Source organism: Perca flavescens, chromosome 3, assembly GCF_004354835.1.
Source record: "Perca flavescens isolate YP-PL-M2 chromosome 3, PFLA_1.0, whole genome shotgun sequence".
NCBI lineage: Eukaryota > Metazoa > Chordata > Actinopteri > Perciformes > Percidae > Perca > Perca flavescens.
In genome coordinates this window covers 5,492,846-5,514,540 of record NC_041333.1, presented here as the reverse complement: position 1 = coordinate 5,514,540, position 21,695 = coordinate 5,492,846, and the positions used below count along the sequence as shown (strand labels likewise).

At 41.8% G+C, this 21,695-nt stretch overlaps 1 protein-coding gene across 2 annotated transcripts in view; it reads left to right on the top strand.

The window, feature by feature from the left end:
- cntn5 (contactin 5) overlaps window positions 1-21,695 on the top strand; it is a 137,870-nt gene that overhangs the window by 102,310 nt on the left and 13,865 nt on the right. Inside the window, exons 14-18 of one of the 2 annotated variants that reach the window (XM_028574571.1) lie at window positions 6,714-6,841; window positions 7,244-7,419; window positions 10,364-10,484; window positions 12,432-12,590; window positions 20,788-20,937. In XM_028574571.1, the coding sequence (XP_028430372.1) occupies window positions 6,714-6,841; window positions 7,244-7,419; window positions 10,364-10,484; window positions 12,432-12,590; window positions 20,788-20,937 (734 nt within the window). Of the gene's footprint in view, window positions 1-6,713; window positions 6,842-7,243; window positions 7,432-10,363; window positions 10,485-12,431; window positions 12,591-20,787; window positions 20,938-21,695 lie in introns of both variants that reach the window. The other variant, XM_028574570.1, reaches the window with a different exon arrangement.

Genomic DNA, 21,695 nt, shown 5'->3' with positions numbered 1-21,695 from the left:
TTGGAATGCATTGTTATATGAAATAATAAAAGGACATTGAGGTATTGATCAGTTTAAGGAAATTCTGCATTTGCACGCAGCTTGCAAGTGCCCCAAAGTAGCGCATGTGTGAGCACCTGGGTCCACAGACTAAGGTCATTATACCAAATCTCAGGCAGACTCTTACTTTTTAGCACAACATGATTATAACAACATATACTGAATTCATAGCAACATACTACATATTCCATTAATCCATCCATCTTCATCCGCTTATCCAGGGTCGGGTCGCGGGGGTAGCAGCTCCAGCAGGGGACCCCAAACTTCCCTTTCCCGAGCAACATTAACCAGCTCTGACTGGGGTATCCCGAGGCGTTCCCAGGCCAGGTTGGAGATATAATCCCTCCACCTAGTCCTGGGTCTTCCCCGAGGCCTCCTCCCAGCTGGACGTGCCTGGAACACCTCCCTAGGGAGGCGCCCAGGGGGCATCCTTAGCAGATGTCCAAAACCACCTCAACTGGCTCCTTACATACTGCATATTGACAATTGAAAATGAAAGGAACATTTATCGATAACACGTCCAGATGAAAATGCAAATGTTGGGCTAACGGACTGGGGTTCGTGTCTCGTTTGAAAATAAAAGTCAAGGGCGAGTTTCTTCCTTTTTTTACTTTACGGAATAAACTTAACTACGTGACGTTAAGCGTCACATGCGTAGCCGGAAGTGAAGTCACATCTGATTTTAACCCAAACCACAATCTTTTTCTTTACTGAGTACTTTTTGTGCCTAAACATAACCAAACCGCGACGTTTCACAACGTTAATGTGTTTAAACCGTAACGTTCTCTGGTTTAGATATGAGGAGGGAAACGCTCCCGTAGGTCGTATTAGAGGGTAGGAATAAACAACCCAAATTATCGTATGGTTTGGAGGACTCGTTGTGATTAAATATCTGACATACTTCATCACATTAGTGGCATAAAGCTTTACTCTCCATTGATTTGCAACATTGTCTACAATAGCCTAATATAACCAGACATATTAAAGAGATGGATACATACCTCAGTAGAAATGATATAGTCTTTATAATTGCACAGTTTACCGTCATAACATCCATGTAATATCACTAAAGTTATGATCTGCCTTGAGCCCATTACTGTGCATCCAACATAGCAATATGTTGCAGGGCATGTCTCAGTGTCTGGAATGACTTTTAGGAAGAATTCATTTTTGCTGTTATCAGTGGGATAGACTGTGTAGATTTTCTATTGCAGACAGTGGTAGATTTACTGGAGCTCTGTGTTATAAATAGTATCCGATTTTTATGAAACAGAATATTATGAGAGAAAGTTAATTGCCATGCAAAATATGTATGAAGTCATGAAAGGTTTGTCTCCCTCAATATCTTTATATTGTTTGTCATCATAGTTTCAAGGCAAAACTTCAAATGTTATCATTCTAGCTCCAGCCCTTCAGGAATTGTATACATGTCTTGTTGTAACACATCACAGTTTCATTACTGTAACTGAAATTAAGTGTCACTACTAGAATAAAACACCTTAGGTACTGGCAAAGCTCCGGAGACCCGTCCTCAGCCCCACCTCCTGCTCAGGGATGCTGACAATTTAGACCGTACAATTGCATTTGGAATTCACACGCAGTTTGATGCATCATCTTTCATGAGAAACACCTCTCTGTTGCACCTCGAGCAGGCTGAGCGGTGCGAGGGTCCATCAATCAAACTGAGCGACACCGCTGAAATTATCAGTCGCTGCTGAGCATCCCGAGTTTTGAGTGAGAGAACAGAACATTTCTTTATCAGCCAAGATTCAGTGGCCTGTTCAACAGCAAGGGCAGCCAGTTGATTATCAGATCCTCAGTGTGTCGCTCCTTCAAACCTTCATGCCGCTCACAGGTGAATGAAAACAAGTACGAGTACTCAGGAATTAGTTTAACACGCTAATTTCAGGGGTTGGTGCAACTATTTCATTTTCCATCAAAAGAAAAATCCTCAACGCTCATTTTGGACGTCTGTATTCTATAAAAAGAACTGGCCTCAGTAGAACTGATGGATGGGGGATACGTTAGTGAGTGTGTTGCCCTAAAATGGTGATTAATGACCCTGGCATGTCTGGATCTGATAAAGCCTTTGAGGTATTTTGTCAAAGCCTCGCAAATCTATTTTTCAGTGTTGTTGGCGAACACCGCGGGGGAGATTCATACCTGTCCGAACACCTTGATCTTGTTTTTATCTGACTTGACATAAAGTCATGTCTTGAGAGGGCAGAAAATTGTTCACAAACAATATTGGCAAAGCAGTTAATTCCTCCCCTCAGAGAAATTTATCATTCACTATCAAAGGGATACTTTGCCGATATTCAACTAACTTAGTATCATAATAATGTTGGTAGTATGTGTAAAACAACTGTGTTAAAATTCCCTCCATCGTACTGTAAGATGGAGGGAATTTTAATCAGTGCCCAGATCTCCCTGATCACAGGCCAGCAAAAAAACCAGAAAAGTGACGTGTTTTTTTCTGCTGGTTCTAGGGCTGTTGCTGTAACTACAGACAGCTTACAGACACGTAGGGCCCTATCTTGCACCAGTGTCTTTGCTAGTTTAAGACAAACACAGTTGTCAATTTCCCCGTCCAGCACCCAACGTCGTTTAAATAGCAAAAGCACCTGCGCCCATCTGTGCTGTGGTCTTACCTGGAGGTGTGTTCAGGTGCATTCTTGGCGTATTGCTATCTTGAGGCAGCGGGAAGTGATCGCACCATTGACCAACAAAAACCTGGTCTAAAGTCAATAACGCAGCATTTTATTGTTATTTTAAAGGAACACGCCGACTTATTGGGAATTTAGCTTATTCACCGTAATCCCCAGAGTAAGACAAGTCGATACATACCCTTCTCATCTCCGTGCGTGCTGTAACGCTGCCTGATGGTTCCAGCATTAGCTTAGCCTAGCACAGATCCTGCAGGTAACTGGTTCCAACTAGCCTACTGCTCCCAAAAGTGACAAAAGTGACAAAATAACGGCAACATGTTCCTATTTACATGTTGTGATTTGTATAGTCACAGCGTGTACAAAAAACAACGTAACATGAGACACAGCCATCTTCTAACAGTAAACAAACCGGGAACTATATTCTCAGACAGGCTTGCGGCGAGCATATCACTCCGCCCAAGTACTATATTCTTCCGCCTGAGAATATAGTTTTTTGTACACGCTGTCACTCTATAAATCACAACATGTAAATAGGAACATGTTGGTGTTATTTTGTCACTTATTCGGAGCAGTAGGATTACTGGAACCATTCACCTGCAGGTTCTGTGCTGGCCTGATGCCGCTGGAGCCGCACAGAGATGAGATGAGAAGGGTATGGACTAGTCTTACTCTGGGGGTTACGGTGAATAAGCTAAATTCCCAATAAGTCGGCGTGTTCCTTTAACAGAGCATTAGTAAAATGTGCCCAGGCTCGTGCACAGCGCGCGCACACTATGCTTGTTACACACACACATGGAAGCGCAGCGGCACACAAACATGCAAAAGATTCCAAATAAAAATATTACGGTGCACACCTATGAATTAATGAAGACACTAAGTACAACCCTGAACCATGCGCCCGGCGCACAGACCCTTTTTTCCAGCCGTCAAACTAGCAAAAGTGGATTTGGACACGCCCTAAACGCACCTGCGCCATGCACTTAGATCGTTAAAATAAGGCCCACAGTCATTAAAGACCAACTCTCTCTCTGTGGATGTGGATGTAGATGTGCAACAGAAAACCACATGAAGGTGTAACTGAGGAAACCAAACACATTTTCGGTTTCAACAAACATCCAAAAGATTACAAATAAAAATATTACAATTTGTCAAATAGTATTATGATATGATCTGCTCGCATGCTTTCACTTCATGGACGTAAATCTCCTGTAAATCTTTTCTTCCTGCTTAGCAAAATGTGCCAAGGTCCAAACGCGCCTGGCTTTTAAAGGGAATGGGAGATGAGACTCTGATTGGTTTATTGCATGTTACGCCCAAAACACACCTATGAATTAAGATGATTAAGTACGCTTTTGACCCTTTTGAATGCCTGGTGCACGGACCGTTTTTCCCGCTGTTAAACTAGCAAAAGTGGTACACGCCCTAAACGCACATGCGCCAGGCGCTTCACGCCGTGCACTTGGATTGATAAAATAGGGCCCAAAGGGTATAGAAGGGGACCAAGAGAGAGAGAGAGAGAGAGAGAGACGACCCCCGATCTCTGTGTTTCTCTCTCTCTCTCTCTCTCTCTCTCTCTTCAAACTCAGACCGAACTCAGATTAAACTGTAAAACTAGACAGTGCTGATCAAATATAAACCAAGATTATATGTATCAGTGTTGTAGTACTCGAGATCTTCAAGTCTCGTCTCGAGACCACACTTGTCTCGGGTCTCAGATAAAGAGGACTCAGGATTTTATTTCAAGACCACAAAGTTCATCGAGCTCTCGTTACATAACCCACCAGCAGGAGCGCTCATTGGTCTACTGTATATTGAGTTAATAAATTGGAAAACTGTGTTTAGGGGGGGCAACTGGAGATCAAGGGTGATTGCTATCTGAAAAAGGCGAAATAAGCATACGAGCCGTGCGTTTTCAGGTATTGGCCAGGGTGACTCCTGCAAAGATTTTCTGCCATTACCTATGCTAAAGTAAAGAGTTTATGGATAGAGAGACGTTCTATTCTTGGAAGAACAGGGGAGGAATCGAAACAGCTTCACGTTTATCTGGCATTGACAGCTGTGCTGACTTAATGAAGGTTTGTAATTAACATGGATTTCCGCTAATGTTCAGGGCTTTTGTCTCTTAAACAGAAAGTATTAATCCCATTAGTTTGAAACTATGTGAAAACCCACACGCTCTTTGTTTAAGAGTCAGACAGCGCATAATTTGGCAATTTTTTATAAAAACTTGTGAAATGTTTAAAAATGTATTATAGGTTACTGATTTCATGTGTAAATAATGAGCATTCTGTAGCAGTCTATTTGGCTTCAACTCAGAAATCTCGCTTCAGATTGAAAAAAATATGTTTTCAAATGCTATGTAGGTTTTCTGTGATCTTCTGATGATTCCTTTAAATTTCCTAAGGTTGAATTTATTTGCATATTCTGTATACCCAGCAGTCCCTATCTTGTCCTTTCTGCCTCGGTGTCCTTGTCGGATGTGCATTTCCTCCCTAATCTGAAAAATGTCTCGTGGCTGCAGATTGCTACTGAATTGTCTGTGTGTGGCAAGATTTGGTCACGCCTTTGTGAGTTTCTCTTTGCCAATTTCAATCACATTGCTCATGACAAAAGATAGAGCTTAGTGTTGTAAATATAAATGCCAAACAGTATGAATGAGGGACAAAAAGACGAGAATACCTCACTCCTGCCCACCATCATTTTGATTGGATAAATAAACGTGATTTTTTAAATAATAAAAAACATTGTAAATATTCATCCCACCTCTGTGAGCAATGCTGTAAATCAAATGTGATATGAGTATTTTGATTTTGAATATAAGGGGGTTTGTACCAGACACTGAGCGGAGAGCAGTGGCTCTACATAATTCCCAATACTATACTTTTATGTGATTCCTGCTCTGCAGCCATCTGCATACACACGTGCTTCCAGTGTTGTTACATGCTATACTATCTGATGTCAAACACTTAATTCTCCAGCTATTATTTACAAGTCAGAGCGAAATGTTAATACCATACTGCTCGTGTCCTTCGGCTGGATAAAGGGGCTACTTATGAATGCATGCGCGCGTGGTGTTGTTTTTTTTCTCTCTATTACGCTTGTGTTTCCCTGGAGGACCACTCGGTGGTATGCAAATCTTGATTTGACAGCTTTTGCTGTAGATTAATTAAATGCAGCAATATTTAGGGTTTGTCAAGTGGATTCTCAGGAAGTTTATTTAGGTTTATGGAAATATTGATGCAGACGAACAACTAAACATAACATGTTTTTTATCTAACGTTGTGTAGTGTTCTCCACAAAGTGTGTTCCGAAGTTTTCCTTTTTTTTTAAATTACACTGTAATTACTCAAATGGCAGCCTATTGTTTTATTTCAAAAGGCACCAGATCAGATATAGTGCATCATTGTACCCAAATTGGAAGTCAGAGGAATACTGTATTTCTTTGTTCTTGGCATCAATACGTCACCTTTTTTTTTTTTTTTTTTTTTTACTGAAAAAGTGTCCCCATTACCTAAACCTCTATCTGTAACAGCATCTGTGTTTTAATCCTCTTCAATATAGGGCTACTTAGTGCTATCTGCAGATCAGATTCATTAAAACATTTAAATTGTTGATTGATCTTTACTGAAAAGGGTTTATTTGCATTATTTTCTTATTGAAGGTTACACAACAAACACAGACACTGTTCTTGACATCACTTCCCAGTCCACTGAGCTTTTTCTTAACACAAACAACTTATCGTCAGATGTTTTTTGTCCTTCAATTCAATGATAATAATGTTCTAGCTGTAAACATTTTTTTATATTTCATATTTTCCACTGGAATCTCTAAGTGGATGATTATTTCAAAAATATCTGAGCAGTTCATTTTATCTCATCCCAAGTGAGTATTATTATTCTTGTAATCCGACACAACCACACACATATAACCTCATGCCTCAACTTGTAGAGCAATGCGTGAATTTGTCTCTCATAACAGTATTGATTTTTGTGCACTTTCTCGCAGGATTATGTTGTTACGGAACAATACTCTGAGAATTGTTAACTCCAGCCGAGCGGATGAGGGGAGCTATGTGTGCCGGGCAGAGAATCAGTTGGGCTCGGCAGAGATGACGGCCATACTGTGGGTAAAAGGTAAGTCATGCCCTGGGGGCCTTTATTTTCTGCCAAATTAGCACAAGTCGGCCACCAATAAACAGTCCCCAATGTCATTTCCCCCCCCCCTGCCACCTTTGCTCGGGTGCCAGGAAATTTATTGTGCTTGCTCAACCGTGAACTAACGGCTCTCACATTCAAGAATCATATTACAAGGTCACACTTTAACAGCGTAAAGGCCTTTGTCTCACGGCTGCACTGTACACAGTCTAGACCACAGCCAAGCAGGATATTTAGCCCACAAAGGTGAGTGTTTTTTGCCCAAGTTAGGGTTTGGGCTTCTCATGATTGCTGTGGCAGTGATGCCACAGTCGGATGCAGCTGTTTGACACTAGCTTTTGGTTAGCCTGAGGTGACAGTGCAGCAGCTTTGTGCTTCCAGAGGCCATGCGTGTGGAGCTTAGCCCGAGCAGAGTGGAAGTGACCGTGGGGGAGAGCGTGGTGCTGAGCTGCAAGGCGACACATGACACAACTCTGGACGTGGCTTTCCAGTGGTTCTTCAACCAGAAACCAATCAACTTTCAACAGGATGGCGGCCACTTTGAATACATCCAAACAGTAAGAGCAAGAGTAAGAGCAAAAGTAAGACTAAGAGTTAATTAATCATATTGGTTATGGTCCTATCTCTTTATCTACCTACCTGTCTGTCCTTCTGTCCACCTGCCATCCATTGTGGCTCTATCTGTCTGTCTGTATAACTGTTTGCCTGGTAAGTGTAAACAGATGGCTGTTTTCTATCATTGAATTGACTCCTTGACCATATGTGTTGATCTTGTGGATCAACTTATTGAAATCAACATTATTTTCCAGGGTTTGAGTTATAATCTGAGCTTTGTGGGGGACTCTAAAATAACTAACGTTGGGGGTGGTGATTAATAAAAAAAAATAGGGTTCGAAGTACGTTCACGGCTCGCACACTCTCATCAGCAGGCGTAGTTGGTGCAATATAATATAATAATAATAGAATATTTTGGATTCTTTAAGCATATATATTCCGTTAATGTAAATAATACTAAATACATTGAAAAACTTTTTATTTTATTATTAGCGACCCCTACATATTTTACAGCTTTAATGGAAGCTCAGCTCCCACGTACCTTGAACCCTGGTTGTTTCCATTTGCACTTTTCATATATTGAGTTTAAATACACTTGTAATACATCCGTTCCGCTAAAGGTCAGACTACCTCAGTTATCATCAAAGACATGCATTGAACCATATAATCATGTATATCAAAGTCTAGTCTATTGTTTTGAATTGCACCCGTGAAATTGTATCTTTTAACACAAATAGAGAATGACTCATACTGGCTTTGAAAGGTAATGAGGCTTGAAACACACAATGATTTTGAATAAGAAATAGGAAGGAAAATAATGTCAAAGACAAACTTTGAAATATATATTTCTGTTAATGTGCATTATTGCTTTGGTCAACATGCAAAATCAAACGTCATCCTCTTTATTAAATTAGGGGTTTTAAAAAGCATGGATACAAATCCATTCACAGCAACTGATAATAGTCAGGCCCCTCCTGAATTGTACGAGTCTAATTGTACTCATTGACTACATTTACGTGCAGTATGCCCTTATTCCGAAAAAGACGATATTCCGACTAAGCTGTTTCCATGTGAGTATTCCACTAATATTCCCGTTTACATGTAGCCGTGCAAAAGTTTTTTTCAAACGTGTGACCACAGCGTCCCTCTTTCATTCCTTCAACCACCTTCTTGAAAAGGTCGGCGTAGTGATGTTTGCGCGTATCCAAAAACCTGTTGACATCCAAGTCTTTGATAATGTTTAAAAGTAGTTTCTCTTTCTTATCGGGTCTCCAGCCTTGCAAACTGTTGGCTGGTTGGTTTGTGTACAGAAACCATAACAACGCACAGAGCTAACCATAAGCCTGCAGTAAAAACTCAGATTGAGACGCATATGCGCTGTATACATGTCCAAACAATGACTCTAAAACCTGAATAATACTGGAATACCCCACGTCTTAATCGGAAAATGCTATATTTGGGAAAAGGCCTTATTTGGAATATCCAACCGGAATATGCTGTTTACATGACCTGTATCAAATTCGGAATATTGTCATATTCTGAATAATAGTGGAATATTGGTGTGCATGTAAACGTACTGAGTGTTTCTGTTGGTTTGCCTGTCTGTTTGACTTTAGTCATCTAGAATAGGTCAGAGATAGAGGGTCAGGGATCCTCCGAGGGAGATGTCATATAAATTCACCCAGCCAAAAACTGAATCTACCCAAACAAAGAGGCATTTAACATTTGCCTCCCTATAATGTCATGGTTGCGTTGTTAACTTTGCAATTCCACCTTGACCTCTAAACCTTTATTCTCCGTGCTGGACCCCTGAGGGTCGCTATGTTTTCGGTGTTCCTTTTTTTTTTTTTTTTTTTTTTTTGGTGTCCTAGGAGATTAAGAGTGATGACAGTCAAACATGGAAAGCATGGGAAAAGAATGTCACAGCGGGCAAATTTAAATGGTGGACCCAAATGCAGGAGACCAGGAGGCAGGTTGATTGAACAAAAAGCAAGCTTTTATAAAAACAGCTGGATTTAAAAAAAAAAACAGACAGGCAACACAAGAATATCCGGAAACACTAGAAGGACAATAAACTGGAGGAAACTACACACAGAAAGCCAGGAACAAACGCAGACAATTTGACACTGAACCAGAGAACACGTCTAATATACACAAATAAAGGAGGGTGGTAACGAGGGACAGGTGACATGAGGAACCAGCGAAACACATCAGGGCGGGGCAGAAAATGTAGGAAACAGGAAAACAGGAAACTAACAAAACCCAAACATAACCCAGGATCATGACTAAGTGTTATACCTTATGTGTTTATACTGAATTGAAATAGTCAGTTTACTCTTTTTGATGTATCCCTTTTTATATGCGAACATAAAAAAACGACATTTCGAGTTTCAACAAGCTTACTTTAGTATTATATTTTCACAAAGCAGTATCTTATATTTCCCCTCCCCGTAATACTCATTAGAATATCATTAGTGACTAAACCATAAAATGAAGTTGAAAACAAATTTGCAAGAGAGTGGGGAGTCCTCTTTATGTCCCTATTCCTTTACCAACAGTGGATGTTAAAATCCCATCTGTCCTGATGTGTCCTCTGCTACTACCCATGCTCTGGAGAAAAAAGTATTTGCAATGACAATCCTTTACAGCCACAACAGATTCCTGGTTGATGCATGGTTTGTAATTTTAATCAGGTTTCGTGCTAAACAGCTGCCTGTAGACCTTGAATTATTCCCAGCCTTGCCTTAGGCGTTTCTCATTTCAACAGAGTGAAAATACGACTAGCTGAGGAATGTAGCAGCAAGCAAGCACCTGAATTAAACACGAATCTCTCAAGCCACATGAGCCTCTACAAGATGTAAAGCAATCACACTATTTCGTGTCAAGCACATTTACTGTGGGCTTGCTTAATACCTACGTTTTTATCCTTTTCTTTCCCAATTGCAGCAGTCCTCCACAGTGGATCTGATGATTAGGAGCATTTTGTTGAAGCATGCTGGGAAGTATGGGTGCCGGGCCCAGACCAGTGCTGACACTGTGTTTGCAGAGGCGGAACTTCTGGTTCGAGGTGAGCTTGTTATGTGTGTCATTGCACCAGTACACTGTGATGTCGTGTACACTCTTTAGTGGAGGCGGTGACTCACTGTCGCCTTGAAGTGAACCACTATGTTAATCTCATACCGAATTATTCATCCAGTGGAAATGGACAGGAAGCCATCACCAACAATACTGTGAAATAATGTTCATGGTGTCTGTGAATGTAGGAAATTGGCTCCAATTTGATTTAAGTGCAGCAGAAGTTTGCTCCTGGTGGAGACAATTGCACAGCAACGATTTCTACACCCCTCTCTTGACCTTTACATCTTGTAATTTGTTATGGTCACTGTGAGTATGGCTGTACAGACGGTCTGTCTGCATGAACAAGTTTAATATGTGTTGAACAGATTGGCTGAAATGTCTAGTGATCAGATTCCAGGACTGTTGAGTCTCGCATTGCCGGGGCTCTCTCGCATTGCCGGGGCTCTCTCCCCAGCGCTGTGGAGTAAGGTCTGGGTTGTTTGCATTTCTTTAAACCAATCACAATCATCTTGGGCTGCGCTAAGCTCCGGACGCAGCAAAATAGTCTCTGGAAGGAACTTGTCTTGGTGGAAAACAACACATACAATATTAAATGAAGTTAACTGTTCACACAATACAGTAACGTAAGCTATTTAAATTAGCTGGATACATGGTTAAACATAATTTGTTCTTTCCAGTGTATCGCCGTGTGTACTTCCCTGCACAGATCCTGGAGGTAACCGGTTCCAACTAGCCTACTGCTCCGAATAAGTGACAAAATAACGCCAACATGTTCCTATTTACATATTGTGATTTGTATAGTCACAGGGTGTACAAATAACAAGGTCACTATGCTTTTACTATCTAGTAATTGTTGACTCTATTACTCCAACTCTGAGCGAACTCCAGGCGAACTCTCTGCTCCTCACCACAGGGCTTCAGGTGCTGCTAGCAAATCACAAGTAGCAGAAGGAGCAGTGCTTCGCCTTCTGAGAATATAGTTCCCAGTTTGTCTACGGTTACAAGATGGCTGTGTCTCATGTGACCGTGTTATTTGTACCCCCTGTGACTATACAAATCACAACATGTAAATAGGAACATGTTAGCGTTATTTTGTCACTTATTTGGAGCAGTAGGCTAGTTGGAACCGGTTACCTCCAGGATCTGTGCTAGGCTTAGCTAGCGCTGGGGCCGTCAGACAGAGTTAAAACACGCACAGAGATGAGAAGGGTATATATGGACTTGTCTAACTCTGGGGGTTACTGTAAATAAGCTAAAGTCCCAATAAGTCGGCGTGTTCCTTTAAGCGCTAATACAGGGGAGGATATATGCCATGGTGTGGCCACACTCAAACAAGGTTACTGTTCCTATAGCGACACACAATGCATGTTAGTGGCCCGAAATGCAAATGTACCTTTCAGTGCAATCTTCTAATGGGCACTTTTTGGGGACACAGTACATTGGATTTCATTGAGCGCACCAGCTGCCAGCTTTTCATTTACAGCTGTTCCCCCTAGAGTCCTTAGATGTTTCCTGCACTTGCAGATTACATTTTCTTCTGAAGACTGAGGTAAACACATGTTCAGCTGTATTAAAACACAGGAAACTCCAAAAAAGAAAGCTTCAATGTGCCTGAATCAGCGTGAAGTCCTTGGCAGCTGATCTGTGTCAGCCCCAATCCTGGTTCAGTTTAGTATGTCGTGTTCTTGTCTGTTAGTGCAACAGAGAATTGATGTTGTCACCATATGGCACATCCTACTTAATGCTTGCATAGTTGCATTCATTAGTGTATCTAACAGCAACAAAGCAGGATTAAGACATCACAATATGGACCAGGTGGAATTGATTCAAACAGCAACAGAGATTGCTTTTGTTCTTCCCTTGGGTCATGACATTACTGAAGCATTGCTGGTTCAAACCTGTAATTTGATCTGTCTCCTACCCCTCTTTCCACCAGGTCCTCCTGGACCCCCTGGAGTGGTGATAGTGGAGGAGATCACTGATACCACGGCCACCTTGTCCTGGACTCGTGGCCTGGACAACCACAGCCCTATCAGCACCTATAATTTACAGGCCCGCAGCCCATTTTCATTAGGCTGGCAAACTGTCAAAACAGGTAATCAATAAAGAGCAAATTGCAGCCTCTAGATCTCTGAGGTTAATGTGGGGCCATATACAAAGGCCTTAATCCTGCCCAAAGTCATTTACGGAGATGGTAAACCTGCCCAACGAGAGCAAGGTTACTGCTTTCAAGAGACACAAATAAACATTTTTGTGGCGAGGCATGTTTATATATCTAAACATCGAGGAATCTGTGTGTTTGTGTGTGTGTGTGTGTGTGTCTCCCCCGTGCGCAGTACAGTACGGGGGCGGGGAGTTGCTACATTCCTAGATGGCTGGTTGCGGTTCAGTACTAACGGAGGGCCTACAAGTCTCTGTACAGCAGCGGGGGCGGGTTCAAAAAAGCAACTTTCTGTAGAAGAGTATTGTCCGGAGAGAGTGAGGTCTTTCTATCTCTGTGGTGGGCGTGTCATTAGTACTGCAGATAGGGGCTGTGCAGGAGGAAAAGTCAAATAGACACTCTATCGCTTCTAACTTTCTCTGTAAATACAGCCAAACTCACAGCACAGCTGTTGTCTTTAAGTCATGTGTTTGGGGATTTTGTCAGATGATGTCGCAGTTATAAAATCATGATTTCAGCAGTGAAAAATAAATAAACAAACATTCTAGGAACCAAACAGGCACGCGCTCCGAACGGGCATTGCACTAGTTCCCACTAAGAGACTTTTAAAAGCAGAAGTAATGATCAGGGGTCTCATTTATAAAACTGTGCGTAGGATCCTTACTAAAAGTGTACGTACGTCCAAAAGCCCAAAATGGCGTACGCCGAAAAAATGTCAGATTTATAAAACCTTGTGTACGCACACCTGTAAGCAATGTTCCCTTTATAAATCAGAGATTACCTACAAGTGTGCGTACATGGATCAGCCTCTTATCCTGCCCTGTACACGCCCATTTTTAACCAATCAATGCAAAGCACCTTAGTTATTTACACTGTGTTCTCCCGTTATCTAATGCTAGAGTATTTGATGCTATCCTGTATTCCATGCATTTGGGCCATCTCCTCCTCCTGCGCTCCGTAGCGGACAGTGGCTCTCATTTATGAAACGTGCGTACGACCTAAAACAGGCGTAGGACGGGCGTACGCCGATTCCTACGCAAAGCTCGGCATTTATCAATTTGGACGTGAGCGTAGGCTGCGATCAAATCTCACGTCTGGTCTGAACTCGTGTACGCAAGTTTTTGAGTCAGTGTGGACCTGCGGTGCAGCATATAATCAGTTTAACAGGAGAAGGAGAAGTCATCAGTTGATCACTTATCAGCAATGGCAGATCTGGCTCTTTTAGAAGACCTCTATGCGCCGGTCTGCAACATTGTTTTAGCCTGGGGGGTTCTGCACAACATCACACAGGAAGACACGGTGCCATAAATGTAGCGATGGAGCCAGATGACCCGATGCCCAGAGAGCAGTGTCCAGAACAACCCCAACTGAGGGCTATATGAAGGAGACAGGATATTATTCCTCACTTTTAAAAGGTAGCCTATAGTGTTATGTTTGGCAATGATATTCAATACAGGAAACATGACGATGCACAACATTTGTATTTATTCTTCAGGTTTTTGTTTCTCTTTCAAGTGAATGATTTATTTCTGCCATTGACCAAGTTATTTTGGCTTGTTTTTCCAGCCCCTCTGCTGTGAGGAGACAGGGTCCAGCACAGGGGGGGGGCGGAGGACACTCGCTCTCCCTCAGCTGTTGCCTCGTTCCGACAAACACGAGTAAAATAAAAGACACTGCATAAACTCCGCTACCGTGTGTTTATTTAATTATAGGTACACCTACATGTAGGCCTAATAGATTGCGATAGAAGCCTGTATATTACTATTAGGACTATAGAAAATGTGTCAAGGATGTATAAATTAAATAGGCTAAACTTCAGCTGGAGTCCGATTTACTACGGCAACACTGTTGACCGCATCAGTGATCTCTCTTCATCCCGCATTCTTTCTACAGCCTTTAATACCAGTTTTCAGGCTGCCAAATAGTACACACGTTAGTGCAAATGAACCAGAGATATCAGGGTTTCAATCTCCACCTCTGAAAAGTTCCGCTTCTCAGCCGGATTACGTCTCGCCATGTCGTAAATTGTAGGGGCGAGGCCTCAAAACCCAGAATATATTGGGGCGTGATATTTAAATGACGATCGTTTCCAGCCGCCGCATTTATCAATGTACGACCATTCTTACGCTCCGATTGGTGTGATACGAACTTTTCATGAATCCCACGTGAAGCCTGTCGTAAGATGATTTCTGCGCTCATATCTGCGCTGGTTTCTACGTTAGGTTGATAAATGAGGGCCAAAGTGACGGCGAGACAGCGCCGATTAATTATTAAGAACACATTTTTATTTAAGATTTGAGTTGGATTTTACAAGGTGTTTATGGAACAGTTATCATTCAGTACAAGCGCAAATTACACTGCTGGATTTCATCTTTATGGTAATGTGGATGATATGGAGTGAAAGAATGGGCGTGAGGCATCAATACTAGAAAATATTACGAGTAATCTTATTCCCATTTACTCTCTGCAGTCTGACTTCAGTTCACCACCTCACCATCTGCGTCGCCAATTCCTATTTTGTCTCCAAAATGTGCGTATGCATTATTCAGAGTTTGCGTGGAGGACCGCACATTCTCCCGTCAAGTTTGTTTTTTATAAATCACAACCTTTGCGTGGGAAGTGGCGTATGCACATTTTCAGCCCTACGCATTTATAAACGTACGCCACGTTTATAAATGAGACCCCAGGTGTCTTGCACTGTTGCTCTGGACAAAACTCATCTTTTCTCAAATACCTGTTGAAGAAGTTGTAATGCAGTTTTTTTCTTTCTCTTTGGTTTTATGTGTGAACTTGGCTGTAAAGTAATTTGGAGCCAATACCAAATGTCATTGCTTTGAATTTTATTCAGTGTCATATCAGCCGTTAGTGGGAAATTAACCTTTAAGGCTTGAATTATAAGACTTATCCATGTTCATTTAGTATAAATGCACTTTCACTGCTTAAAAAATTAATTAACTTCATTTTTTCCCTGTACCTTGACAGAAAAACCATCAATTACTATCACTTAGCGTCAAAGGATGAAGGCTTGCTAAGCATTGTGTGTAATCCATCTTAATATGCCGTGTGATAATAATAGCAGAGTTTAAGGTGTGATAATGATTCATCCCCACAGATATATAAATCACACTTTGTATACACTCCTCTCACATTATGTCTCTTCAGCCACATTTAATACGATAAAGCACAATTAGGAGTTTGTGATGTATTGTCAGTGTTGAACTTGTTAAGATTAGCATGAAGGGGATTGGGCTTTTAGCTCGCCCTCCTTGCAAACAGAGTTATCAGCTCATGTTTGAAGAGCAGCTTGCTTGACAGAGTGGTCTCAGTATGAGCTGCTTTGGATGATAAGAGTGGGAGCTCCTCAGCTTCACTGAACAGTGCCTTAGTTAGCACAGAGAGACCTCTGGTTCATTTGTGACACGGATATGCTTTTAGTCAGTGTTTGTTTGTTGTCGCAGGATCAATATTGACGGAGGTCGACTTTGGCAGCCCTCAGGAAACTAGATCAGTTGTGTTACCTGCTCGTAATTCTCTTCAAAATACATTAAATTCAATTACATTTTATTTATAGTATCAAATCCTAACAGGAGTGATCTCGGGACACTTTACAGATAGAGTAGGTCAAGACCACACTCTTATCATTTACAGAGACCCAACGATTCCGCCACAATACATTCATAAATCTCGACTTTTTTTTCAGTCTCGGGATGTGATTTGTAATTGCATGGCTCTCCAAGTCCTCTGTAGATACTGTGAAAATGGACTGAAATCTATGTAATGAGTTATACTTCCTAATGTGCTCTAAATCTGTGAGTAAGCTGATGTACAGACATCAAACATGCACATTTTCAAGTAAATGGTGTATCCACATCACCTGGTGTAAAAATCTGCCAAGTCACAGTGAATCTGGAGAGAAGGCGTCATACTGTGTAGTCCTTAAGATAAGACAATGGTTCTTTTTTGTTTTTTGGCTCTGTACTCCAGCATACTGGATTTGAAATAAAACAATGGCTGTGAGGTTAAAGTGTCAACTCACAGCTGTCACACCCAGGTGTAAACAGTGTAGGAATTGTCCCCCAGTTTTAGGGAACAAAACAGAAAGTAATTGTTGACACAGTATTGAAGCCGTCATATATAAAGTCATCATATGTCATCGTATATAATCCTTTGCAGTTAATTACTGCCTGCAGGCTACAGCCCAGAGACATCAGCAGACACTTGGGGCCTAATTTACTAACACTAGCGCAGTTTGCGCTGCGTCTGTTTATGCGAGTTCGGTAATAGCGCACGCTGTGCTTCCACATTTTGCGTAGTATTTATCAACCCTGACACCCATCAGGCAATCAGCGTCTTTCTCCGCCCACTATACCGTAAATTGCGCTGTAGCAAAGCGGTACTTGTGCTATGATATGGCTGAGTGCAGACTGCGATATTCCCACTGCTGTTGCTATGAAATGATCGTGATGCCAATATCTGTAATTTAGCGAGGAGTTTAACAACTGCTGAAATGGGATGTGAACGCTGAGTGGGAGATTCAATTTCATCTTTGATTTCTTCTAGTAACCTCTAATATTGCATGGCTGCTTGATCTGTAACGCTAAATGATGTTGTGTTCACTGACAAAGTGTGATTCTTGTGTTAAAAGCATTTTCAGCCTCGCCTATGTCTTCGTCTTGCTCAAATTACTGTTGCCATTTCACCAGCGGCAGAAAGGTCTACGAGGAAACTCGACTGCGGCTGGTTCAGACCTGCTTTTAAGAGCCGGAGAATTTCCCCCGCAGAATAGAAACGCGCTCTTACTGACAGTCTTTGTAAATACCGCGGAATATATAATTAGGCGCACTTTGCGCTTATCCTCCCACCTTTTTGGGTGGAAGTCCCACTTTCCCCACGACCCTCCCACAAACGCATATTGAAAGCACAACTTGTCTCTTCTCGCTCATGTGGCAGACAATCTGCGATTTTACCCAAGTGCGCCCTGTTTGTAAATAGCCCGCATCGGTTACGTCCGTCTTTGCGACCAATTGGCGCCTGGAAACAGGCGCAACCGGCTTGATAAATCTAGCCCACGGTATCATCTCTGGTGATGCTCTGCCAGCCGTCCTCCCTTATTGCTTGTTTCAGTCTGGCCTTGTTGGTTGATTGAGGTCAGGTGACCGACTTGGCCAGCGCAGAACTTTGAAATGTTCAGCCCAAAAAATACACCCTAGCTGTGTTCAAAACCACTCCCTCACTCACTCACTCACTATTACCTACAGTATATAGTGTTTGTTAAATAGTGAACTATATAGGGAACGACCAAACGAGATTTCGGACACTCACTGAAAACACATCGTTGCGTGACTTGTGTCAGGTGATGTGCCCGTTGTTTGTGTGACGGAGGCGGGCGCGCCCAGCATCATGTGAACAAATCAAAACTAAAATACTTCTATTACGTCCCTGAAACAAACACAGCACTCATGAGAATAGTAAAAGGTTGTATGTATGTTGCATGTTACATTTTCACTGTTTAGAAAGGAAAGTCCACTCCATTTTTCCTTTTCATTTTTCGCGGGTGCTTCTGCTTCTTCTTCTTCTTCTAATTCAATTCAATTCAATTTTATTTATAGTATCAAATCATAACAAGAGTTATCTCAGGACACTTTACAGATAGAGGGCCCTATTTTAACGATCCGAAACGCAAGTATCAAACGTGAAACGCAAGTAGCTTTGTGGGCCGATCTCCGGCGCTGTTGCTATTATGCCGGCGGGATAAATCATAGACAGTATATAATGGACCAACAGACCCCGTTGCTCTGGACGGAGACCAGTGAAGGCTATTAGAAGCACTTTTCCGGTGATGGCCAGCTTTACTGCGCAGCCTCCAACTGAGAGAATGTGACGTGAGCAACTTGTCTGAAAGTTGTAAGTCTTCTGGTAGCTGTGCCAAGAGAAATCGCAATCATTCCCAATCTTACAGATACGGAGACTGTAGGTGTATGTAAGGAGATAACATGGGCACAGGCTAATTATTGATCACTAACATGCTAGTTAACATTAGTAATTAAACCTAAACATCTCATGTAAGTCGAAACTGCCTGCGAGCTTCTCCTGTACTATACGGTAATTCCTCTACTATGCGACAGTAAGTCACTTGGTTATGACACAATCGTTAGCCTATTTTTACAAAAATGTCTGCTACGGAGCCATAACGTGAGGTACAAGGTAATGGAGCCTTTTATACATTGTCGTGTTTCTTTGGAACTAAACAACGGACAAATAGAGTCTTTAAACGCTTCAGATGTAAAGTTATTCGCAGTCAAGTGACGTAAAAAAAAAATGGCGGTCAGCGGAATGCTAACAGGAGGTGATGGCCAGTTAGCAACAAAATGGCGCCATGATGGCTCGAGTTCTGAAGCGAAGCTTACCCCCTTGGGATAAATGAGTCTTGCGCCCGACGCAAATCTAAAATGGGTTGGTCTGAAGTAGCTAGGTGTGGTTTTGGCGTAACGTGCAATAAACCAATCAGAGCGTCATCTCACATTCCCTTTAAGAGCAGGCGCGCTTGTTCCATGGTGGATTGCTATTATGACAGCGGATTTGCCTGGCGCACGCCAGCGGGAGCTGTCTGGGATGCGGCAAAGTAACAAATGCCCGTCTTGACCAGGTGGCGATGTTGCTGCGGCCTCTCGGGCGCATCTCCTCAAGTCTGGAGAGGATTGCTGCAGCCATGGAGCGTGGTCCTCCAAACGCACCACCTGCTCCTGTTGTGCCCCTTCATCCTCCCCCCCCCACTCCATCTCCATCCACCCGCTCCACCAGGAGCACATTGCCACTCCCGGACCAGATTCCGCCGGAGTGTCCAATCCCACCGTAGTTCAACATCACGTCTCCTTAAGTCCTCTAATATTTCCTCATTTATGTCATCAACACATCCATGATTCATGGAAATGTTGTGTAAAACACGACAAGCCACAAAGAATGCTGCGACTTTTTGAGGACTGTACTGTAAAGTTCCTCCTGATTTATCCAACCACCTGAAGCGCATTTTCAGTAATATTTTTCTTTGTAATTATGCATGGTTGGCAAAAATGGGAACTGCTGCGTCCATGTAGATGGGAGAGGCTCCCATCTATATATATATATATATATATATATATATATATATATATATATATACAGTATAGGCCAAAAGTGTGGACACACCTTCTCATTCAATGCGTTTCCTTTATTTTCATGACTATTTACATTGTAGATTCTCACTGAAGGCATCAAAACTATGAATGAACACATATGGAATTATATACTTAACAAAAAAGTGTGAAATAACTGAAAACATGTCTTATATTTTAGATTCCTCAAAGTAGTCACCGTTTGCACATTTTGATAACTGCAAACCCTTGGTGTTCTCTCAATGAGCTTCATGAGGTAGTCACCTGAAATGGTTTTCACTTCACAGGTGGGCTTTTTCAGGGTTAATTAGTGGAAGTTTTTCCCTTATTAATAAAAAAGCAAAGGGTGGCTACTTTGAAGAATCTAAAATATAAGACATGTTTTCAGTTATTTTACACTTGTTTGTTAAGTACATAATTTCATGTGTTCATTCATAGTTTTGATGCCTTCAGTGAGAATCTACAATGTAAATAGTCATGAAAATAAAAAGGAAACGCATTGAATGAGAAGGTGTGTCCAAACTTTTGGCCTGTACTGTATATATATATATATATATATATATATATATATATATATATATATATGGGGCCTGTGCTCCCTTTGTTTTGGCCATGGCATTTGACACACTCATGCTTATTGTCCTATGAATGCTCTAAAGTCCTAACTAATAATGACTATGAAAAAGAATTATGGTATTCTTTCTCTCTCCCGCTCTCCCTCACGTGCTGTGAGCCATGCTTACGTCACTGACTTTGAGTCAGCCAAAATTGTATTTTAGATTTACATAAAAATGTAAAATATAATACATTTTCACATTTTTGGCCCGTTGCCCTTTATCCAGATACGTTTGGCCATTCATATGAAAGAATTTTGGCACCTCTGTTTCACATACTGCACATAATGTAAACAGTAGTACAGGACTTGTTATGTGGTGCTTGTCCTGGTTAAATAAATACATAAGCAACCCTCTTGTCTGCAGACCCAGACCCAGTTACGGGGGACATGGAGTCAGCCATGGCTGTGGAGCTCAACCCCTGGGTGGAGTATGAGTTCAGGGTGGTGGCCAGTAATGCCATCGGGACCGGAGATCCCAGTGCGCCTTCAAGAGGAGTTAGGACTAAAGAAGCAGGTAAAGCCATCAATGCTGGATAAACACTACATTCTAGTCACATTCTGACAGACATACACATTCACCCAGAGTCCAGAATCATATATAATATAATGCTGATGATTTATTGTAGCTTGAGAGCTTCCACTAGCTGGTGTCCCCACTTCATGAACATGTCATGTTCTCAATTTACTCAATTTGAATTGGGCAAAAGGGATGAAAATCAGCTGCTTACCTGAATTGAAAAGCGTAGTGTTTCTGCTAAAGCAGCCTGTCCTTTAATTCAGATTCAGATAACTGTATTAGTCCCCAAGGGGGCATTTCAGTTTTACAGCCAACCCATCCATTAAGGGTTAAACTTCAAAAGTGCATTAGCACACAATGTATATAATGTAATGTTAAAAAATAATAAAATAAAATAAACAATTACTGCAGCAGTCATACATCCCCCTGTATACAGATGATTCTCTCTCTCCCATAACATCCACACATTTACACATGACCCAATCATTACACACACCCACACACACACACACACACACACACACACACACACACACACATTCACATTCACATTCACATTCACATTCACCTGCCAGTGACGGAACAGAGCAGCGGAGAAGAAGAACCAATTTTGTTGTAGTTATGTGTTTTCATTTCAACAGTCTTGTATGTTGTTAATGCCCTGAGGCAAAGACACAGAGCAGAATCTGCTGTTTATGGTGAGCAGAAATGGACTGAGACGGTCTGGATCAAGTGTGCCGCTTCACTATCTGCTC